The sequence below is a fragment of the Rosa rugosa genome, chromosome 5 (genome assembly GCF_958449725.1).
Source record: "Rosa rugosa chromosome 5, drRosRugo1.1, whole genome shotgun sequence".
Taxonomy (NCBI): domain Eukaryota; kingdom Viridiplantae; phylum Streptophyta; class Magnoliopsida; order Rosales; family Rosaceae; genus Rosa; species Rosa rugosa.
In genome coordinates, this window is record NC_084824.1 from 11,115,012 (window position 1) to 11,139,329 (window position 24,318).

At 38.4% G+C, this 24,318-nt stretch overlaps 1 protein-coding gene and 2 long non-coding RNA genes across 6 annotated transcripts; 1 reads left to right on the forward strand and 2 right to left on the reverse strand.

Moving 5' to 3' along the window:
• Positions 1-803: 803 nt before the first annotated feature.
• LOC133709942 (squamosa promoter-binding-like protein 16) lies at positions 804-3,191 on the reverse strand. Of its 3 annotated transcripts, none has more exons than XM_062135905.1 (4): positions 2,855-3,191; positions 1,923-2,251; positions 1,574-1,710; positions 804-1,450 (listed from the first exon to the last, which is right to left on the reverse strand). In XM_062135905.1, the coding sequence occupies exons 2-4, from the start codon at positions 2,165-2,167 to the stop codon at positions 951-953; spliced, it is 882 nt and encodes a 293-aa protein (XP_061991889.1). In that variant the 5' UTR covers positions 2,168-2,251; positions 2,855-3,191; the 3' UTR covers positions 804-950. The 3 variants fall into 3 exon arrangements, with proteins under 3 accessions (XP_061991889.1, XP_061991888.1, XP_061991887.1); XM_062135904.1 differs by having other exon boundaries at positions 804-1,465; positions 1,923-2,221; positions 2,855-3,173; XM_062135903.1 differs by having other exon boundaries at positions 804-1,465; positions 2,855-3,173.
• Positions 3,192-12,893: 9,702 nt separating this feature from the next.
• LOC133712869 (uncharacterized) lies at positions 12,894-13,787 on the forward strand. The gene is made up of 2 exons (XR_009847636.1): positions 12,894-13,270; positions 13,364-13,787. It is a non-coding gene; the product is annotated as an uncharacterized LOC133712869 (long non-coding RNA).
• Positions 13,788-15,775: 1,988 nt separating this feature from the next.
• Positions 15,776-18,162, reverse strand: LOC133710165 (uncharacterized). Of its 2 annotated transcripts, XR_009846549.1 has the most exons (4): positions 17,671-18,162; positions 16,846-16,897; positions 16,239-16,358; positions 15,776-16,141 (listed from the first exon to the last, which is right to left on the reverse strand). It is a non-coding gene; the product is annotated as an uncharacterized LOC133710165 (long non-coding RNA). The 2 variants fall into 2 exon arrangements; XR_009846548.1 differs by having other exon boundaries at positions 15,776-16,358.
• Positions 18,163-24,318: the final 6,156 nt, after the last annotated feature.

A 24,318-nucleotide genomic window follows, 5' to 3' on the forward strand; every position in this document is an offset into this window, starting at 1 on the left:
AATTTTAAAATATTTGAAATTATAAATGGGTCGGATTAGCGGATCGGGTATCCGTTAATCCGGCGGATACGGATTTGGATCGAGCTATCAATGATCCGCCGGGTTAACGGAGCGGGTTTGGATCGATTCTTTTTTTACGTAAACGGATTTGGATTTAGGTCGATCCGATCCAAATCCGGTCAATTTACAGGTCTACGCAGGATGGTTACTAATAATTTTTTTTTTTATTCTTTTGGAATATCATATGAAAGGCCACATGTCGAGGCTATTTGTTTATGACCAATCTTCCATTTCACACAAGTGACCAAATTTTAGTGAAATCGTAAAACTTAACAATAAAGAGATGTAATTAGATATTTTGGTATAGTTAATAACTAAAGTTTTTGACACAACTCCAATAGCATGGGGAGGCATTTTCGTCAAACACTCAAACCCCAAGGGGTCATATTTCATATCTGGAAAACGTAGTCTTCTTCTTCTTCCTCTTAGAAAAGAAAAACCGGGTCTTCTTCTATATTCAATATTTGACCAACTAGCAACATATTCCTCCTTGCCAAAGAAAAAAATCAAGCAACATATTTGACTGTACCGTGTGATGAGGGCTTGATTTCATAGTTCAACCCCGGTTCCAAAAGAAAGATTACCACTACTTGGGCCGGGTTATTCCAGGAGAGCCCACTAACGGCTACTTGCTCACTTGGTACCCGGTTCAAATCTCCATCGGCATGTTGAAATTTGAAGCATATCTCAAATTAGTACGTAAAACGAAAACTGAATATGAATAACCTTTTTCAGCCAATGAATTCATGCAATAATGCAAAGCATATTATTTATTTGGATTATTCAGGGGAGTAACAATGAAAAACTACAAACAGAAGCATTTTCAATCTCTCATGAGTTAATTTCATAGCGAACTCTGGTTCCTCATCACAAAGGGAAAGGATTGGCATCTAGTGAAACATCTGCTGAATGCAAAGGAGATTGGAATTGTTGCTTCCATCAGTAACTAGATTAGAAACTACTGCTCCACCCTGCATTCCCAAATCATTGTAGTGGTGAAGTCTAGGGACGAAGGATTGAGCTGAGCAGATTGAACTTGTCTGTCCTATGAGGCTCAAACCAGTCTCCTCCGGGACTGCTGGTGTCAATGACAGAAGAGAGCGAGCGCAACTTGATTCAACGTTGCCACTGAAGAACTCATTGGAGAAAATTTTGTGGTTGTTGCCATAATTTCCCAATGCAAAGTTGGTACCAAGAAGTGGTTGGCAAACAGAAGAAGCAGCTTCGGGGTGCATGGAGCCAATGCCTACTCTGTGGCTATAGCATGGTAAAGATTCTGAAAATGAGTTTCTTCTTGACACACTTAATTGGGAGTGGCTGTGAGTAGGAAAATCTTCCCAAGCAGAGTACATTACAGCATTTGTTGGATAAAGTTGTGGAGTACTGAATGCTGAAAATGTTGCGCCTGTTATGTGTTAAGTTTAGACACAAAGAACACATCGTAGTACATTTGAGTAATGCTAATGAAAGCAACAGTGAATGTGCAAAGACCTTATAGACTAAATTTCCAAACCTTGGTAATCAGAAAGAAATGCTCCTAAACTTGTGGGCATAGGTTCCAACTGAGGCTTCCTTCGGCGTTTGTTGTGTCCAGCAAGACGCCTTCTGCAGCTTCTTTTTCCTTCATCAAACTCTTCCAATGAATGGAACCTTGGTAATGTAATGATTAGATGTTAATAGACTTGAGCAAGGAAAGAAACCAGGGTGATGTGGAAAGAAAAACATTAACTGACGTATGTCCAATGGATTAGGGATTTTAAAGAATCGTAAATGCTGCTGATTAGATTTCATGCATATGTAATTATGTACGCACTTCAAAATGAAGAAATTGCTTATAACTTTTCTATCCTTTTCACTCTTACCTGCTGCACTGCTGACAGAATCGCTTTTCCTGTCCCTGAATCATGACCTTTGGGGTCTTTGAATGGAGCTCACATACTTTGTGGCGCTGGTGATACTCCCTGCACATGCTAAGGTCGGAATTGCACCCATCAACCAAGCATGAAGCAACTTGGATTACAGCATTGGCTCGTCGGCCTCTCTTTGAAGATGTGTTCATCATAGAGACCCCATGCCCCTTCAACTTGCCTTTTGAACCGTTGTTCATATTGTTCAAGCACACAACCTACACTTTGTCCAGCAATCTCCTGAAGTCCTAAGCCTATAGAAGCAGCAATGGTGTTGAATATGCCTGTTCTCCAGGAAACCAATTTTCGAGGTGTTCTTAAGTAATAGCTAATAGAAAACACTCCTTTCTTATATTTTCTCCCAAAATATGTATGTTCCTCCACACATCACCAAAATGGCAAAAAACCAAAACAAAGAACTAAATGATAATTCAATGCGTAATAAGCAATGTTTCATATAATTTTGCTCTAACAATTCAGCCTAACAAATAAAGTAAGAGCAATGCATGGGAAATCAAAAACCACTTTTGTGGTCATTCACACTAACACCAAGTACTCTTATCTGGACCACAACATAAGTTCTTTCCTGAAATTTTTTTTTTCTTGTAATAATCTTCAAACAAGCTAATTTTGGATCTCAATGACTGCATCAAGAATTATTCTAGTAGCTGGCATCACTATTACTTTGCCCACCAATGATGAAAACCACATGTACACTACCATTTTCACTCTTGTAAAAGCTGCTTTTGTGAAACCTTTTCTCTGTTTCCTTTTCTTCTTCTATTCGACTTTTCTCAGTGAACTCATTTTCAAATGCTAAAATTAGAACAAGATGCGTTGAGGATGAATAGCAGAATATATACATAAGAAGATAGAATGATGGGTACCTTAAATTCTGAGAGAAGCCCAGTAAAGCACAGAACTTGATTTGATAACCTCCTTGGTATCCCAATTAGAGAGAGAGAGAGAGAAACAAGAAAGAAACTACAAGTCTAATGAAGCTCAAGTTTGGAAGAAGTTGGGGGCATTCTGCAATAGATGGACAATAAGTAGCTTAGCTTGGCTTGGAATTCTCATCAGCCATTATTTGTCTGACAAAACAGTTCCACTGAGAGAACTGAGGCGACTTCCACACTAGTCTTCTGTTGGGTCTTCACTGTAACGAGAAAAAGCAAGTGTCACAGTAATAATGAAGAATAAAGATAGCAAAGAAGAGAGGAAAAAAGGTGAAAACGTGTGGTAGGGAAAATGGACACAGAGTAGTTGCTATCAGCCTTACAAGTTACAAGTGAGAGAAGTAGAAGTACCAAAAGGGGTTCAAAAGAGTTATTTCAGTTTCACATTTCGTGGTGTTCCGAAATCCAAATTATGGGGCCCTGAGCTAGTGAGATCTACTATTATTGATAGAGAAGACTTAGAAATTGACCCGGGACCCGATCTGGGTACTGAAACCCGAGACTTAGGGGTACCACATTATGAAAAAACGGAGATATCACACGGTAGGAAAGCTACACTAAACTACAAAGATGGTAGCATCTTAATGGTCATTGACTCATAGGCATATACATCCGAAGACCTTTGAAACAGGAAGAGAAATCCCATTTGTTTTTGTCAAGAGGAAATCTCTGTTGTTAAGCACTGGAAATGTGGAGGAAAAAATGTGAAATGCACAGGTGATGGTAATTGACTCATTTGGTCACCCCCAACGTTCACATATTGAACAGCTATGTTCACATCAGAGAGTCACTATCTAATATCAATCAATTCACATTTTAGAAAGAATACGTAAGTTTTGTTAGGATGTGATGAAGTTGTAATGAAACAAAGAAATCCGTTTGTGGCAAGAAAAAGAGCAAAGAAATCCGTTTGTGACAAACTTTATCTACACAAGCAGTATACTACAAGGAAAACCTCCTTTAGAGACAAAACTGTTTTGTCGCCAATTAGTAAAATTTTGTCACTAACTAGTATGGGTGACAAAATGATTTTGTCACTAAATTTGTCTCTAATACAGAGTGACAGATTCTCATTAGTGACAAAAGGTAAATTTTGTCACCAAAAAAGATCATAGACAAAATCTTGTTCGTCTCTAATTTCCTCCATAGTTGTCTCCCTTGCTGTCTAGAATTCCCGGGAATTCATGATATATGGCGGGAAATTGAGTGGATCCCAAATATAATATTTTCTTCTTCATTTTTTATTAAATTAAATAACTGAAACATAATCAAAACCAACAACCAATTAAAAACCAAAAAAAGAAAGAGCATTATGGAACACAGTTAAACTTCTTTTATTAGATTAAAAAAGAATTTTACATTGTACCCATCATAGTAAAAAGAACATTCGACTAAAAACAAAACAACTGTATTCAAACTTCATCTCCCTCTTTGCTTAGCAAAGCCTCGTCTCACAAAAGTGTCTATGATTAATCATGCAACCTCACTGAAACACACTTGTACGTTTGTTAGTGTAAGCCATAAGATGGGAGCTTTCATCTATCCTCATGTGAGATCCTTGTTATAGCAGAAGAGAAGCCAGGTCGTAAGCACACATTCGAAGAAATGCCCATGTCACAGATGGCAAGTACTTAGGATATCTCTGAAATAAACAAGGTAACAAACAGTTTACAATTCACTCATGGTAAAAAGGAACAAATTCAAGACATCATTGAACTTTACACGAAAGTTATTAGGCATAATCAAAGAAACAATGGAGGAAATTGTACATGACTAAACAGGTAGGAGAAAAAAAAAAGAAGCAAGAAGAAGAAGAAGAAGAAAAAAACATCTCAATTAGAGTCTGCAGGCTATCCAAATCAATGAATCATAATTAGTTTAAAATGCTTGTTTATTTATTATTTAATGGTGTCCTAACATACAGCCAAAATGACAATGGTTCAGTAAGATGAGTGACCTGGAAAATATGTGCAGAGAAGGCTGATGCATGAGAGCTTTTCCTTAAAACGATATGCATACCACTTCAATTGAAGCGTGTAGAACCAAGTACCTATCAATATAGACAAGAAAACCTATAAATTAAAAACCTGCCAAATTAACTTTAGATTCTTTTATCTACAATAGCAGATTTTTGCCCCATGGATGAACAAACATGAATAGGTTCAGCCTACAGTCTAATGAGTAAACTTTCACCCAATAGATTCAACAAAGCTAAGAGATGCTCACCCAAAAAGCTACAGTTCTTACAGAAGTAACAAAAGCTTTGGCTCTCTTAGATTTATCCAGAGTGGAACTGTGAGAAATGTCCACATTACTAATGCCATCATATGACTGAGGATGAATCCCCTCGCCAAAGCCAATAGGACTTTTCATATAAACTGCATAAAGATCCCTAATTTGGGTGAAATTTATGATTTTCAGTTACATGATCTCAAAAATTTTGTTCATGAATGAAGAATGATAAGAGTTACCTGAAGTGGATACATCATCGTCCTGCTCAGTTGCTCTAGAACACACAATTGGCAGACTGTCGACCATGGCCACCACCTACAATCCAAATTCAATGAATACAAATATGTAAAATCGGGGATGGCTATCCCACTGTTAGCTAGAACAGAAAATTGAAGGAAAGAGAAGGGAAAGACCTGTGCGGTGGCGAAGAACAAGATGGTGAATACAGTGAGGCCTACTCCATTTTGGGGATGGGGATCGTGATGAAACCCTAGGAAGGTCTGAGTCGAATTTCAAGGGAAAGTGAATGCCGTTGTTGATGACGGAAGCCCCGCCCATGGCTAGCTAAGAGGAAAAGAATTGGTGCCAAATTCAAATGGGAAAGAGGAAGAGTAACCTCGTGTTGTAAATTAGTTCCCGGTAACAGGAGCCCATCCTAGCACTTCAATTGATAGCAACACTGTGATCCCTGGAAAACCTAGAAAGAAAACAGAATAGAAATTTGATTTGGGGCTCCAAACCATCCCACCAAAATATACCCAAACTAAATCAAATCGCACAATAACAAAACTACAATTGACGAATATGAGCGAGGAAAGGAGAAAACAATGGCAATATCATTTTCCATGGAGGTTGATTTCTGGTGGAGAGGCCGAGGTTGAGCGTCAGAGAGCAGGAGAGCAGTTGAGACGGGAGAGTGGAAGTCGTGATGAGTGGGGAGCAACTGTTCAACTATTTTACTTATTTTCTAAACAGCAGCACCGGACGACGTCGTATTCTTTTCCGCTTTCAGTGACAAAAAATAGTTGTCCCCCAGTTTGATAATTTTGTCTCTGAAAAAACAGTGAATTATGTTTCTTTAAAAGACAAAACTCTAGCGACAATATCAATATATCGTCACCCATGAGAGGTTAAGGAGACGAAATCTAGGTTTGTCACAAATAGTTTTGTCTCTAAATGGGTAATTTCTTGCAGTGAATACGAGATAACAATGAGTGTATTGCATGTAGTTCTCGATCGTATGTACGGTTTTTCTAAAGAATTGTAAATTACAGGATTCTTTCTATATCCTTACAAGGTATTTCCTATATATTTTACATTATATCAAATCTTGTGCTCCATGATTAGTTCAGCCTGACCTGCGTCACAGTAGAAACTAGATGAGCTGAGCTGAAGACCAGTGACATGTTAAAACACTAAAAGGTTAACATGTAGTAGATTGACTCGTCTGAGAAGATTCTAATTGCATTTGCGTGTCCTTTGTTTTAGATTGATTCTGCAACAGAAAAACTCCAATAAGCATGTAGTAGAAGTGTAGAGGCAAACTCTCAGAATGGGACTGCAGCATATACTCATGCTCAATATAAGCAGATATGCATTTATGCTCCACATAAGCAAAATTTTTCAGTACTTGATAGAGATCTACAAACCTTTATGTACCATTATATGCATGATTATTTGGCTCTCAGAAAAGTATTGATTTGGATGGTTAATCCCAGAATCGCATGATGACCCATTGACCCATGAACTCCTTCAAACGTCAAGGGGCATGCGATCGAACTGATACATACTTTGCAAGTAGTTACATGTCATATTAGCATCATCCTAGAACACACACACACAAAAATCCTGATATAAATTTTTGTTTTTACCTGTTAATGCTTATATCACACTTTGTCCATTACATCTCCAACTGCACGGCTTGTAACTCCCATTTACAAAGTAAAAATCTGATATTTTGTTGTTTTTAGGCCCCATACTCTAATTGCATCTCCTTCCTTGGAACACAGTACTTGTTCATGGAGTCCAGCTGGACCTTCTTTCTTTCTTTTTTTTCTCCTTCTTTTCGGAAATATATACTTGGGGTGATGTCTAAAATGATATTTTGTTGATTCAATATTTTTCAGAAAAAGAATCATTTCTGGCATCAAATAATCCATACATCACATAGAAACATAGACAAACTTTATTAGTAAATTGAAATACTTTGTGAATGATTAAAACTACTTCATTACAAAGACCACTGATTCAGTGGCGGATCCATGATGTAAACTTGGGGTGGGCTAATCTAAGGCTTGCTACCAAGATTTTTTTTCCCCCTTCAATAATGCTTGTAAAAGTTTTGAGACTAAATTGTAAAGAAATGTTAATAGAAATTGTTGTAAGAAAATCGGGAAAGAGAGAAAAAAAAAATAGGTAAGAAAATTTTAGCAGGAAAGAAGAAGGGAGCCCTTCATGGGGAAAGAGAAAAAAAAATAACAAAGGAACAAAATAAGAAAATGGGGGAGGAAAATGATAAAACAACCAAGAAAACAAGCATTAATTGCTGTCTGTCAACAAGATTCGAACTAAGTTCACTAGGAAAATAACCAACCACTTTGCCAACTGAACCAAACATGAATATGAGAAATGTTGGCGCTTATAATCGATCAAATATTGAAAGAATTATGGGTTGGGCGCCTCCTACGTAGTTACGCCCTTGCACTGATTCAAGCACTTCCTCTAAGTTCAACAGCTTTTCCTTCAATTTCACTTGCTGCATCAGAAGGTATGGAAGTAGGCTCTGTGCTATAGCAGTATTCAGTAATCACAGAAATTTTATTCACTTGGGTTGTAGATTTGAGAGGAGGATACGATCAAACTGCATCTCCTAAAGCAAATGAGTACCATGGACTTTTCAAAACTCATTATCAAATTGCCTCGGGAGAAAGCACACAGAACAAATGAGAAAAGAGAATCAATTTCATAGAAAACAAAACAAAATTACTTTAAGAGATCGAACATGTTAGAGATGGAATTACAGTTTGTTTTATATCAAAGAATTTAGAGCATCTTTAGTAGACTCTCTATTTTGACTCTTTAGCTATTTTGGAGAGCATGTTTAGCTTTTCATCTATTTTAGCAGCTGCACCAGACTCCTAAGTGGCTCTCTATTATAACTTTTAGCTATCTCGCTCCTAAATATAGAGAGCGAGATGAGGCTCTCTATAATTTAAAACATTTCTTTTAAGTTACTTTATGTAATTTATAAATACATTTAAGTAATCTAATCTTCATTTTAAAAATAATATAAATTCAAAACTAGCTAAAATAGAGAGCATTGATGCAGACGTATTTTTAAAGTGGCTAACTAAAATGACTTTTTAGCTACTTTGACTAAAATTTGACTCAAAAATGGCTAGCATTGCTAAAGATGCTCTTAGCCTCGTATATACTTCATTATTGCAAGCATGAAAAGAGTAATAAGAGAACAGAAAACATGTAAGATTCTAAAATTGTAATGCAGAATTTTAATGACTACAACCAACTATAGTTTAGCTTCAATATGTTGCGGAGGTACTTTGAATAATTGTTCAATTTTTTTTTTAATGTTAATTAGGGAAAATTCTACAATGTGTTAACATATGACATGCATACAATTGCCTTAAAAGTGGTAAAATGAGTCCTCAAAATAGTAATATTAGTCCTCAAAGTAGTAACATGAGTCTTTAAAGTAGTAAATTTTCTTAGTTACCACATGAGTCCTCAAAATAGTAATATTAGTCCTCAAAGTGGTAACATGAGTCCTTAAAGTGATAAATTTTCTTAGTTTACCATATGAGTCCTGAAAATAGTAATATTAGTCATAAAAGTGATAACATGAGTCCTTAGAGGGGTAAAAATAGTTGATGTATGAGAAATGGTAGCTTTACCCGTTAATTAGTATATTTTTAGTCATAATTTCACTCCCCTTTTTGAAAACAACACACCCTCTTAATATTTTAATAGTTTCTTCTGTTCTCCTTAAACTTCTTTCCGACATTGCCCTTACAGCCATAACTTTTTTTTTACTCCTTCCATCTCTCTTCTTTATCATTTTCGACGATGATGGCTCTCCGACTGAGAACCAACCACCGAACCCTCACAAACCCATCTCTCATTCACCTCTTCTCCACTTCCTCCTCAGACCCATCCGACTCAACCGACCCAACTGAACCCAATCCCCAGTCCGACTCCTCCTCTCTCTCCAATTACTTCAGCGATGTCAAAGCCAGCCTCAGGCAACAGTCACAGCAACAACACAGCAGACCCACTTCTCAGAACAACAACCCTTCTCTCTCTTGGCCTTCCAAGACTGCCTCCTTGCGGGAGAGATCGAACTCGCTTTCCTTTGTTCTTCTTCTCTCTACGCGTGAGGCGCGTTCTAAAACTTTCGAATTGGTACGAAACTGCTCTATCAAACTAAATGAAAGCCACAAGCACTGAGCAACTCGAATTGGGCTTTTCTAGTTCTTCTGCCATGATGGCTCTATTGGAGGATTATGAACAACTGTATTCATAATTTTGGCATACCCACAATGAAGTACAACCCTTGTGGACACGATGCTGACCGCAGCGATATATTGTCTGAGGGGGTCTGGGGATCATGATGAGTGAATTGAGGGAAATATGGTTCAGAAAGAAATTGAGATCTTTGGTTGGTTTAATTTGGGGTGGAGAAATCAAATCATGAGGGGGCTTGGGGTCATAATGAGTGGATTGAGGGAAGTATGGGTCAGAAAGAAATTGAATCTTTGGTTGGTCATGGTGGTGGATGGAACCAATTTACATCTCCCAGTTTTGGTATTCTTCTCACAGCTCTAACCAATCTACTTTTGTTCTGCAATATGTTCTTCAAGATGAAAAGCTCTTGTTAACTGCTAGCAAATGTGTCTTGGTTCCTCAAATCACATGGTTATTTCCTCAATTCTAGTTCTTGCATTTCAAATCAAGGGATTTTGTTTATGGTTGAATGGTTGATGACTCGAGTTCCATTCATGAGGAGTGGTCTAATACTTTTACAGTTTGTTGCTGGGTTCTTTTCTATCGAGTTGGACTGTTGGAGAGAGATTAGATAGCAGGGGAAAATAAAGTGACTGAGCAGGGATATTTTAGGAAGAGCAAAAAGCATCAGCCAACTAAAACTATTAAAATATTAGGGAAAATGCTCGTTTACCCAATTTTAGGCTGAAAATTGCCCACTTGCTCCACCAACTGTTTTTTAACCCCATTTACCCAAAACACTCTAAGGGATTATTTCCCCTTTACCCAATTAATTCTTTTTTCTTTTTTTTTGAGACTTTTTTGCCCTCTCCTTCTTTCTCACTTAGAGAGAGAAGTCACCTTCCACCTTGCTGTGCTCCGGTGACCAGTGGTCGGCGCGGTCTCCGGCGACCGGACTCCGGCGACCGGTGACGGAACTCCGGCGAACGGTGACCGGTGACCGGAATCCGGAATCCGGCTATTATTGCCCCCCAGTAATCATATTACTGCCCCCCAGTAATCATATTATTGCCTCCCAAAAATCATATTATTGCCGTCCAGTGAATTGTATGAACTCCAAAAACCAAAATGAATACACTACAGGAACAATTGATCAATTTATAATCATATTACTGCCCCCCAGTAATCATATTATTGCCCCCCAATACAAAGTCCAATGTTTCTACTGCCTCCCAATAGACCACCAAAAATGCACATTTTTGTAGGATTCACAGATAATTTGACTTTAATACACAGAAAACAACAGGTAACTTATTAAAACACCACACTATAGTGATCCCTGTCCCTCATATAAAAGTCTACTGGGGGCCAATAATGTGTCTATTGCCCCAGTAGACCATCAAACAAACCCCACAGTTACATTGCAATTCCCCCCCTTCCTCATTCTCGGGGTTCACAGTGTACAAAAAAAAAAAAAAAGTGCTATGGGCACCCAAAAATTGCTCTGGGCACCCAAAAGTGTGAAGCCGGTCCCTCCTCCTCCTCCGCCGGACGACGACGACGAGCGCGCCAAGAAGAAGCACAAGCTCATCCTCGGAATCAAACACCAACAGCCAAATCGCAAACCTGGGATTGTTTGCAGCCATCCCTGCCACCGGCGTAAAATTCCTCCGTCACCGCCTAGGAATACCTCCATTAAATTTCGCTCCAGCAGACCCTCCGCCGTTGGCGACTCGGCTTGATCTCCTCCACCGTCGTGGAACTGGAATGCGACTGCTTGATTTAGGATTTGAAGTCGTACTGAACCAGACCGAGCGGGAAAAGCAGCAAGCATAGGAAAAACCCTCGCCGCCGATCTGCTTGGCTCTCCCTCGATTTTGACAAACCGAACCCATTTTTCGATCTGCAGACATGGAGAGAGAGAGAGAGAGAGACTGAGACTGAGACTAAGACAAGTTAAGAGAGAGAGGCTGTGACTGAGACGAGTTGAGAGAGAGAGACTGAGACTGAAATCGGTGAAGGTGGAGGAAAGTGAAATAGATCGAAGACGGAGGGGGAGGAGAGAGAGTATGAAAGGAGAGAGTTGATTAATAGGGGCAAAACTGTAAGTAGATGTTAGATTGGGTAAATGGGGTTAAAAATCTCTTAGTGGAGTAAGTGGGCAATTTTTAGGCTAAAATTGGGTAAGTGGTCACGGCCCCAAAATATTAAGAGGGTGTGTGGTTTTCAAAGAGGGAAGTGCACAAAACATCCTGCATGTTACACAGCAAGGAGGGAGAAAAAAAAAAAAAAAACCAAAACGTCGCGACTCTCAAGGTGGCAGAGTCTAAATTTGGGCCCACCAGCATTCTCTTTATGTCTCGACGCCGAAGAAAGCACAATCTATCCGACTTGTTAATGAATTAACAAAAAAGTTGATACACGGAATATATATATATATATATATCTCCAACGTGCAATGCATGTTCCATATATTCCACTAAGTCGCCATCTTAAACGGAATCAATGAAATTATCACTAAATTTTCAAGAGTAGAAATTGAGGGTCTGCCTAGCTAAATTATCATCCCGCTGACATCAATCCGCACCGTTAACGCAGCCGCTAATTAAGGAGGTACTTGATTATCTTCACTGCTGCATGCTATGTCGGTGCATGAACACCCCAATAATGCCAAGGGACTGAACGTCCACCTTCACTGGCTTGCACAAATCGACCTCCCTAGATACCTTAATTCATCCAGTCATCTCCACAGGACCCTTGACGGTGACCGTCTTGCTCCCGGCGGCACTGGTCACCTAGCTTTTGTTCTCACCTCTCTTGTTCAGTATCCCGCCGACTACGTACGCCTTTGACAATAATTACAGAGACGCACAACACAGGCAGCAGCAGCAGCGCCCACGTACAGTCCCAACGACTACTCTCTAACAACTCAAACTCCTAATTCAACTATAAAAATGCAAAAACCTAGATCGATTTGTGATGAAATTAACAAGTCGATCGATCGATCGGAATATTTATGCAACAGATCGATTATAGCAATTAACCACTAACATTGACCAAATTAAGAGGATCTGATCCAGAATCATGACCACATTCTCTGGTGAGTCTCCGAACACCATTAAAATTAACAACAAATTGACTAGAAGATCAGGCATAGTCAAATTATCATCAAAACAAACGTAAATGGCTAAATCATAATGGCCAGAAGTGGTGGATATATACCTTTCACTGGGCAGCGGTGGAATGAATATTCTTAATCTGATAATAATAAGGGAAAATTTTATAAACAGTACACTAACTAAAGGCCACTAATAATTTTTATACATAAAGTTACAAATTATAAACTTTAGTACACGAACTTAGAATTCCGACCCATTATCTAGACACGACGTCATTAACACCGTTACTCTTATGCCATTACTCACTTGCCAGAGGGTAATTTAGTACTTTTACCTCTCTCTGACTTTGACTCTCTCTCTCTCCATCCATGGCCGTGACTGGAACTCAGTTATTGCAGACTTGGCTTGGAGTGGTAACTCCATCAAATCCCTCCGAGCCTTTTCTTGAATGCGAAAGCTCTCTCAGACCCTATCGCTCCTCCTTTCCTTGTGCCATCAAATCCTGCTCGGCTCTATTGGATCTTCACTCTGGCAGGTAAGCCCACCAGCAGGCCTTGACAATTTTTGTTGGAAGTTTTCATTTTTTTTTATGTGTAATTTGATGGAAGATTAGTATTTTGTTGACTAGTTCGGATCAGTTTTGATTCCGATGTAGAGTGTCTGACATCCTGGTATAAGAAGTGATGACGAGACCGAAGGTGTTGGTAGGATAACGACCGATGATCGCTGACTGGAAGAAGAAGATGATGATGATGGAGGAAGAAGTAGATCAAATCTAGAGTAAGAAGAAGATGACAAAGAAAGCGGAGGAATGGATTCATGATTTATCATCCCATTTGCTGTTAGCGTTCTGTACTTTTCTGGAAATTTCTTGGCTCCTTCTCAACTCAAGTTTGTGGTTGATTAAGCCTTGTCTCATATGTTGAGAAACAGAGATGAATCAAGTTCCCACAGTTCTTATTCAATGGTTCCATCATGAGCTTTGGCATATGATTGCAAATTGATATAACCTCCTGGAAATAAGAATTGTGCCCAATTTTATTTTATTTTTATTTTTTTGTCTTGATTTTTTCTTTAGAAATTATTGTCTAATTGATTTTGCGCAGCAATAGACTATTTTTGGATCATTGGTCTGGAACAAGAATTAGGAAGGGCGACCTATCTTTGACAATGAAATTTATGCATTAAAGAATAAAGAGATTGAGGAAGAAGCAGGATGCGATTTTTGGGTGAGGTCATGCAGAAATGGAGAAATATGTGGACACCGGCATATTCTCTCCTCTTCTTCTTCGAGCAAAGCTTTGGTGCTCTTCTTCCCGCACTCTCATCACAACCTCTTAGGATTTTCTAGCAAATTGAGACGTAGAGAGAGAAAGAATCGCAGATATGAAGGTGAGGAGAGAGAAATTGGGTCTAAGAATCTGTCACTTCCGTCGCTTGAATTCTTAGCACAACCGGCGACAACGCCGCTACCGGTGGGTTCCCAGTCCTTCAATTAGACAAAAGAAATGTTCAATCTTGATGGGTGTGGATTGATGGTAAAGGTTAAATTTGCAAAGGTGATCGGGATTGGGAGGGGGGAAGAGAGATGGTGCCCATAGTGAGTGTGTGTGTGTGTGTGTGTGAGAGAGAGAGAGAGAGAGAGAGAGAGAGAGAGAGAGAGAGAGAGAGAGAGAGAGAGAGAGAGAGAGAGAGAGAGAGAGAGAGAGAGAGAGAGAGAGAGAGAGAGAACGCTGGGTGCCCAGAGTAAGAGAGAAAAAGTCGTGTGCCCAAAGTAAAATCTGAAGAGACTAAATTACCCCTCAAATTATGCTAGGTGGCACGTTTATTAACGGCGTCATTGACGCCGTGTCTAGATAATGGGTCGGAATTCTAAGTTCGTGTACTAAAGTTTATAATTTGTAACTTTATGTATAGAAATTATTAGTGGCCTTTAGTTGGTGTATGTTTGTAAAATTTTCCCTAATAATAACAAATCAAAATATAATTACGAACTTACTCTATCGTATCATGTTCTAGGCAAGTTACGTACCATTCATTTGTCAATGTGGTGATCGGACGCTTATAAATGGTTCCGAAGTTTATAAAAATTAGTCGAAACTCTAAAAAACCACTCGCAAGCGAGGGACGTGGAGACTGATTGTGTTGAGACCAGTCCCAATCAAGAGACCATATTTGCATAAGTATAGACCCAATCAAAAGACGATTACAAATTTACAAGTTAATTGAATAAAACTACAAAATCGACAATTACTCGTAACACCACGTACTTCTTTACTTTTCTTTTTCTTACTTATATTTATTTGATTTTTTTAGTTACAACAATAACCTTTTGGGACTACACTTCCACGCCAAAGTAGACCTACAATCTTAAGATCAGACATAACATAGAACTCTCTTGAGCCGCTCCCTAGGGTTTTTCTCTGCAAACCCTGGTGTTGCACTAGGCCAAAAAAGCTAACAGACAACGGACCAAATTCGTTGTGTGATTTGGACGATCTCCGTTGTGTATCGGAGCGTTGTGTGATGAAAAATGGCACAACGGTGGAAACCCGTTGTGTGAATCACCAACAGTCAACACTTATTTGGTTAAAACTGTTGTGCCTTCTCTCGGCAGATGGCAACCACAGTTGCTGCGCAGTCATGCTGCACATGTCATTGGCATCATTCACACAACGAAAGTTGTTTCCGAGCCGTTGTATGAAAGGTGAATCAGACAACAACATTTTATTTTCTCTGTTGTATGAGTTATCCTCACACTTCACTTTTGGAAATTTTATTGTTGTGTGTTAGTTTTAGATAACGTATTCTAGTTATTACAGTTGTGTGATTGTAAATAAGACAACGTATGTTTGTTAGAACCGTTGCATGTTATAAAAGGATTCATTGTGTGAACATCCAAATTGTTACTTGAGACAACATTATTAACATTAGAAATTCTGTTGTGTGATAATCGTCTTTTCTGGATTTTGTGCATTGATAATAATGCTCCATTTTACCTAATGAACAGTGACTAATTGTAAAGAAAAGACACTGGAGCTATGAAATGAGTAATCCAACTCATACTATTTGAAGAAAAGCATTCAAACTTTAAAAGGGAGGATTTCCCAATCATCCAAGCCAACATTGAAAGAAGAAAAGAATTCAAATGCATGCCCATCTACTTGGGACATCAAAAGCTGATACAAATACAAACTATTTGTTACAAAACATGCCACACAGTGCATGAATATTGTACCAGCAGAGAAGCACAAAAATGATGCTTTCCTTCAGCAACAACCTACTTCCTCTTATGCTTTCCTTTAGCTCCTACACGTACGCCTTCACGACATACGTACTTTGCCCATTCATTTCGTATCATATCTATGTCTGCTTGGGTATATTGACTGTTGCCTCTCCTCTCCCACTAAATAAACAACTCATAATATCAGCAAATGCATTCCAGCTTCAACAAATGCATTCAACAAAACAAAGGCAAAGAGTAGCAGTCAAGCAACATTCACCAGTCAAGCTAGCTCCTTACAACTCCAGCAATAGCAGCACAGCCAACAATAACAGCTCTCCAACAAGCTAGCTTCCAGTTGGTCTTTTTTCTTATTCTGCAATATGATTTCCTCAACAACCTGCCAGGAAACAGAAACATTACACATGCAAGAAGATAGAATATATAATTAAGACAATTGACAATCTATAAAAGCAATGTGATCAAACATAGAATCCAAACTCCAATGCTCTTGCATTTAACTCTTTTACTTGAACACCCAATAACTGCCCACCCAACACAAGTGTGAATACTCTCCCCAAAGTTCTAGTACAATCATCATGAGTTCCCAAGGAAACAGATTACCATTACAAATGTACAACAGTACATCAACTTAAACCCAAAATCCATCACATCACAGCAAGACTTGTCATGTTTTATAAATGCATCAGATTTCATGCCACATATATTCAGAGAATTATGCATTTAGTTGAAAGCAACTTTAATCAAAGAATAGCATATGTAGCATCACCAACAATGAACATAAAAGGGTTTCGGTTATATTACATAAGCATTGTTTATGAACCCAAATCAGAAGCAAAACCAAAATAGAGACAGAAATTCTTCACCTCCTTTGCAAAAGCTTAGCTCGTCCAAGCACCAAAGAGCATTAATAGAACACTGCAAAAATCACAAAGAGGGTCAATTTCTTATAGCAATGTAACCCAGTTTCATCAAAAACAAAAATTCAGGAATCAAACCACACTTAAGAACTCGAATTTCACAAATGATAAAACTCAACCTAATTTACATAGTCCATCAAGTAGGCAAGCCAAGGCCAAAGTTCAGGAATTGTGAAAACAAGAGACATAATAACAACGAGGATACCAATTTCAAAGAGAAACCTAGAAGTCACAATAACAGGAAATCAAAGACTAAGATGGAAAACTAACACGATTGAACTACCCAAAACCAATTGACAAAACAATCAAATCGATAGTATGACCAACCAAGTAATAACAGAACATAAATTTCCCTCCATAAAACAGCACACACATTTGGTAAACTGACATTTAAACAAAATGAAAGTCTAACCAACTTTACCCCATGTTAGGAATCAGAGGACTTGACAATAGGTCTAAAACATTTGCCAAAGTAAAAGAAAAAGCAAGAACAATCAAAGATAACAATATGAACAATTTCGCAATAGGAACTTCCCTAATTTCCATAGCAATCGATAACAAGAGAAAAATAAGATCAAATAAGGAAGTCACATGACCACTACACAATTTAACAAAAGCATCAAGTTTCTGGAAATAATTTACTTCACTATGAAAAGTAATACACAACGGAAACCATTTCACAAGACCATGATTAAAAATCCAAGCAATCCAAACAAGACCAATAGAGAAATAGAAATTTGCAGAAAAATTGTAATCAGAAGAGGCACTCACTGTAAGGCAAAACAATCAAGACAGTAGACAACCCAAAAGGAAGCCCTTCACTTCTGAATAATAATCGAAACCCTCTAGCTTTACTTCCCTCAAAACAGGAACTACCCAGGTTGCAGTCTATGACAAAAGCCCTCAGACTCTCCAACTTTCTCTTTCAAAAACGCAAGACATCAACAACACCCCAACTCGAAATTCTTCTCCCAAACTTCCTGATAATACTTGCACTTCTCCTTTCTCGGTTTCTCACAGCTACGAATCTCTCTCTTTCCCTCACCCTTGTTTCCTAAACATTTAATCTTCCTTCTCCCCCGTCTTCATTCTTTTTTTCTTTTTTCTAAATTCCCTCTTCTTTTCTCTCTCTCCCCCTTTCTCAAATCCCTTCTTCTTTTCTCTCCCCCTTTCTCCTCCTCTGTTCGCTGTTTACCCTTCCCTTCTTTCTTTTCTTTTCTTTTCTCTCCCCCGTGTTCCCTCTGTTCTTTTTTTTTTCCTTAGTCGGCCAGCCAAACACTTATCCCAATTCCTCCAATCAATATATATCTAAATATAAATAAAAATATAATATAAAAAACACACACACACATATATATATATATATATATATATATATATATATATATATATATACATATCTGAAACATTTATATCAAAGTAATAATAAAAGAAGAAAAGACTAAAGTAGCACTAGATAAGTGATACTAAAACAAAACAACAACAACAATAAAAAATAAAACCCCACTGTTTTGGGTTCGGGGCATCACATAAACACACAGTTAGATTGGCTTTAAGGAAAAACTGAGGCATAAGAATGTCATTACAAAATAGGATTACAAATCAAACGCAGTAGCAAATCAAAGAAGCAATTAAGAGCAGTTTACCGATCGGTAATTGAAAAGCAAACACCAACTAAGATGAAGATCACTTACACGTAACGTAGACTAAGCAAACTCCACCCAAATGCCCACCAATCTGTCAGCTTAAGACAAATATATCAATTCCATTAGTACTCAGTGTTAACTCCAAGATTTGATTACCAAACTGCCCAAAATGGGATTATTTTGAAACCCTTAAAATGATAGGAATCCTCTTAAGACACTTACTTCTGCCACTCAAACCCAGATGGGTTGAACAAATAGGGAGCAAAAAGCCAAGAAAGTGCCATGAACCAACTGGTCATTGTAAGAAGAATGTATGATAGAGCACTGCCATCATCATATCCATAAGCAAGGTACACTAAAGCTTAAGAACTACTTCCAACCTGCAAACCAGAAGGAAAATAAATGATCAGTACACATACAAAACCTCCAAATCAATTTTCTTTTATAGGAAGCACATAGTTCTTTGCTAACAAAGAAAAATATGGATTATACCTTTTTTTTAATGCATTATCTCTTGATATATCACTAAACTGCACATGATAATTGATCATGTCTATGTTGTGAAACAACATTGCTGGGAGATTATACTTGAATAAACTTGAAAGTAAAAAATTAGAAATACCCCAACATATCTGCCAAATTTTATTACTTCCCAACCTTCCCAGATGCTATAGCAATATAGAATTTCATAATTCACCATTATATAGTGCAACTTGTTAAAAAGAGAAGAGCGAAGAGAAAGAACAGGAATCACACCCTTGGATAAAATGACTGCGGAAGTAAAGTCAGTAATTCTCTGTAAACTTAGTATGCCGGACTACAAATCCCTTGCCAATTGCTTGATAGTATTAAAAAAATAAGCACAAGCCCAATTGACGAAAATCCCAAACTGAAAACAAAACCACTCAAGAGCAATCAAATCAAAACTACTTGCCCTCTGTGTGTTTCCTCAGATACTACATCTAAAAAGACATGACTATGCCCTCAGATTCAGCTAATTCAGCTACTTTGCTCAACAAATAGAATAACTTATTTTTTTTCCTTGTGACTCCTAATGGGTTTCCACCATAAAAATGTGCAAAAGGAACAAACTTGATCCTTAGATTCAGCTACTTTGATCTTCATATACACAAACAAATTAACTTATTTGCATTCCTAGTGAATCCTAATGTATTTTCTCCACAAATCTATGCACAGATTCATAACACGAAAGTAAAAAGGTAAAAGATCTGGGAAAAAAATTACCTTATGAGGTGACTTGGGAACCTTTCTGGGAGGCTTGGGACGGGTACAGCTCACATGAGGCCTACCATACTATGGATCCGAAAGTCAGAGAAAAATATAAACAAGGAAGATGTGATGCAAAGCTGAAAGTCTGATCTCCCTAACACAAACCTTTCAAAACACCAAGAGAATCCCTTGTTCGTCTTTGAAGGCTCTTTTTTAGTTCACCAGCACCCAATATTAGAACCCCTAATAATTAGAAAATTGCATCAGTTGATTCCTGTTCGTATTGAAATTAATGAAAAAGTGGAATCAAGGGCCTAACCTATAAATTTCGCCCTATAAATCTCGCTTCTGGGTTGATTAATCAATCAAGTTGCGGTGGCGGAAGTGCTGGAGCCTGAAAGCCTCTTAGAAAAAACGACAAGCCTGACGATGGTGAGTCCCAAGGCTCTAGAACACCTCATGCGTGTTCATCCTTAGAGTGAGGACCCCCAAAATCAAAATAAAAAAGAAACCCCAAAATCAAAATCAGAATGAAAACCCAAAATCAAAATCAGAATGAAAACCCAAAATCAAAATCAGAAAGAAACACCAATTTGGTTTTACCCATTATGCACAAAAGATAGAAAAATTAAGAATGAGAGAAGGATTACCCATTCGTGCAGTAGCCGAAGCAGTGCCATCTAAAATCTAAACCCTAATCTAAAATCTCGAATTTAACTCACCAACTATGGATGTCGAAGTAAAGTGAATGGATCTAATCAAGATTGAATTGTCGAAGTGAAGAATTGATTAGCCATAAAACCCCCATATCAAGAAGCCTACAAATGGAATAACCCAGAGAGTGAAGAACCCTAATCTTTAGCAGATCAAAGAACCTCCTCCTTTTTCCTAGTGTGCAAATTCCACAAATGGAACCCTAATCTCGACTGAGTGATGATTTGAGTCGAGATAATAGAACCCTAAGCTCAACTGAGTGATGGTTTGAGTGAGATGAGTGACGGCTGTTTGGGTGATGGTTCGAGGAGATGGCCATTTTCAAGAGAAGGTGCTTTGAGGAGTTGCTCGAAGAAAGGAGTAGTTATTTTGGCAAGTGTTGGAAATGGCTTTTTTGTCAAAGTGACTGGAGACAAAGTCAATAGCCCTAATTAAGTTGTCAAAGACGTGCTCTTTTTTCTTTTGTATTCATGGATCAGACAACACATAGATCAAGTTATGTTGTCTGATTATGTACACTTTAAATTTGAGCTGAGGGACCAAAGAGGGAAAGTTCCCGCCTATGTGCAATCAAAGTATCAATTTTGGCGGTAGGATAGACATTTCTCATTCAGACAACACAAATAAATAATTTAGTTGTAGGAGGCTAGGAGCTTAGTATCATCACATACATGTCAATCAAAATTTGTTCGCTCTGGGGGTGGAGAATAGTGTCATTTTTGAGCACATCCAAACCTTCCCAATATATCGTTTTCACTTGGACAACACAAAGTAAAAAACAGTTGTATGATATTTTCCACGCTACTCTCATACAACAGATATAACTATTCTGTTGTACTATGTAGTATCAATTTGGAGCCAAATTTGAGTCAAGCTAAGAGGAAAATCTGCCGCTCTTTTTTTTATCATTCACACAACAAAATATTCTTGTTAGTGTTGTGCAATCAACTTCTACATAAAAACTTTAAAATTTTTATGGCTTTATACAACGTAAGGTCCTTAATCGTGTTGTATGATTGACTTTCCATCATCACACAACATTTTTTTTTTTCGTTGTGTAAAAAGTGTTGTATATTGAGGTTATTGGCCTAGTGTTGCGTGGTAGGCGGCGGCGGCGGCAACGACGATCGGTGCTCGCTGGTCGTGCAGGGTGGGTGTTAACCTGCTGCTAGGCTGCACATATATAATACTATATGAAAAATGATTTCAAATATATTGAAAACAATTACGTAATTGATCTAAATCTCATAACAAAGCAAGGTTCTTTTTACTCATTTCATACACACAATAGGTACGGTGCTCAAATCGTATATATAATAGTAGCAACAATTGCGAAGATATTTGTGAAGATACTAATTATGATATCTAATTACCAACATATTTGTGAAAATACTAATTATAATATCTAAAGTAACTTCTATATGTGGATGACTTGTCAAACTCTTGTTAAAACATAATTTACGAGATACAGCAAATCCTCATAGCTGCCATCTACACTCAAACCTGAAGAGCACATGCACATACAAGCAAAATATTGACAGTTGAAAATGAAACTTTTACTATGGCCCATCTGTTGTAGGAGAATTGTAATTGTGTTTATCATTGATAATAGGAGCCCTTTAAATAGGGAGTACTTACAAGGTATACAAAAGGTAATAGAATCCGAATACAATTGAATACCTAGAACACTTTCCTATTATAACTCTAAACCCTAGTTTGTAGAGGCACACATTATGTCGACATCCTTCAACACTCCCCCTTGTGCCGCTCAAACTTGGCCATGACGCTTTGATTGTTGCCTCGTTAAAAACCTTGTCAGGTAACAAAAACTCTGTGGGACAAAAATAACCTTGGTCGAAGGACAAAAAGAGCACAACACGTCATTCACTCTTCGAGATCGAACATGTAGACATCATACCTCCCCCTGATGTCAATATCTCCCCCTGATTGCTACAATCATGGGAGTTCGGATAACTTTCTCAATCCGATGCTCTTCACATGTTTCTCGAATGTGGATTTTGGTAACGACCTAGTAAATAAGTCCGCTACATTATCCTCAGATCGGATTTGGTTCACTTCAATATTTAGAAGTGCCTGTTGTTGCTGATTGTAAAAGAACTTAGGTGATATATGTTTGGTGATGTCGCCCTTGATGAAATCTAACTTCATTTTCTCAATACAAGCTGCATTATCTTCATAAATGCATGTAGGTTCATCTGTGGTAGACTTCAAACCACAAGTTCCTCAAATGTGTCTAACTATAGACCTTAGCCATGTGCATTCTCGCACAGCTTCATGGAGAGCAATAATCTCTGCATGATTTGAGGAAGTAGCAACAAGGGTCTGCTTTGTAGATCGCAGTGCTTCCCATGGTAAAGACATAACCCGTTTGGGAGCGACCTTTGTGAGGGTGAGAGAGATACCCTGCATCAGCAAAACCCATCAAGACATCGTTGTCATTTTGATGGAGGGGAGGAGGAGCACGGAAGGTGGCGTTTTGCCTTGTGGAGTCTGATCCCACACTTCCATTATTTCTTCTCTCTGTAGGGATAAAACAAGCCCATATCAATCGTACCTCTCAAGTATCGAAAGATTGTCTTTATACCAATCCAATGGCGTTGCGTTGGCACGGAGCTATATCTAGCCAACAAGTTCATAACAATTGAGGTGTCCGGTCTTGTATTGTGCTAAGTACAATAATGCACCTATTGTACATAAGTAAGCACTCATGCTATTAACACGTCTTCGTCATCATCACTGGGACGAAACAGATCCCTTTTAGGGCCAAGCCTACAGACGACCATGGGAGTGCATCTTTGACTTTATCAAAATGCCTAAGCATCTTATTGACACGGTATACAAAACCGTGTTCTCCCAAGGTTCTTCCTCTCAAACTCGGATTTCAGGTGTTCAGCGGTTTCCCTTAACTCTCATGGGTTCCAATTATGTTTATCAACATAAACCGCGACAATTGCAAATCCTGAACTTGTCATGGAAACGTGTGGGCATAGTTCATCATATCCTTTCCCAACCAAGCAGTCACTTTAGTGAGCGTTTCAACCTCGTTGCAAACGCGCTCCATGGTCTAGAGCCACTTGACTTGGGTAAATGAAGTTCACAAGAACCTTCATTATATTCCGTATCTAGATCCCCATAAAGATACGTAGTGACCACATTCGTAAGCTGCATGTTCAATTATTTGGAAACTACCAAACTGACAAGGTAGTGGAGTGCAATGACATCCACTACGAGAGAATATGTCTTCTCGTAGTCGATTCCAGGGCGTTGTGAGAAACCTTGCGCCATAACGCGAGATTACCATATCTTTTTCTCATCACGCTATCTAACGAAGACCTATTAATGTCAACAGGTTTTATGTTAGGAGGTGTTGGCATCTCAGGCCCGAAATCCTTCCTCTTCGTTAGTGAATCCAATTCAACCTGGATTGCATCTTTCCATTTAGGCCAATTTCCTCTACGTTGGCATTCTTCAACGGAGTAAGGTTCGATGTCATTGGTCTCAATAATTCCACGTCCTCGTGTACACTAGTGTAGTTCGTAGAAATCTCTATATTCTCAGGAATTTGTTCTAACATTGAGGCGTCCCCCAACGATGTCTCTTGGACATAACCACAATCCAAAATATTCTCATGAGACGGATTTTGAGTATCAATGGTCAATGGATCAAGTTGTGCCAAACTCGCTCTCTTCTTAGGGCGAGAATCCATCGAACCTATGGGTCTCCTACGCTCTCTAGCGAAACCCATGGCCTATGACGCCATTATGCCACCTTGTGGCGTCACCATACCACCATCCATGGTGGTGGTGCC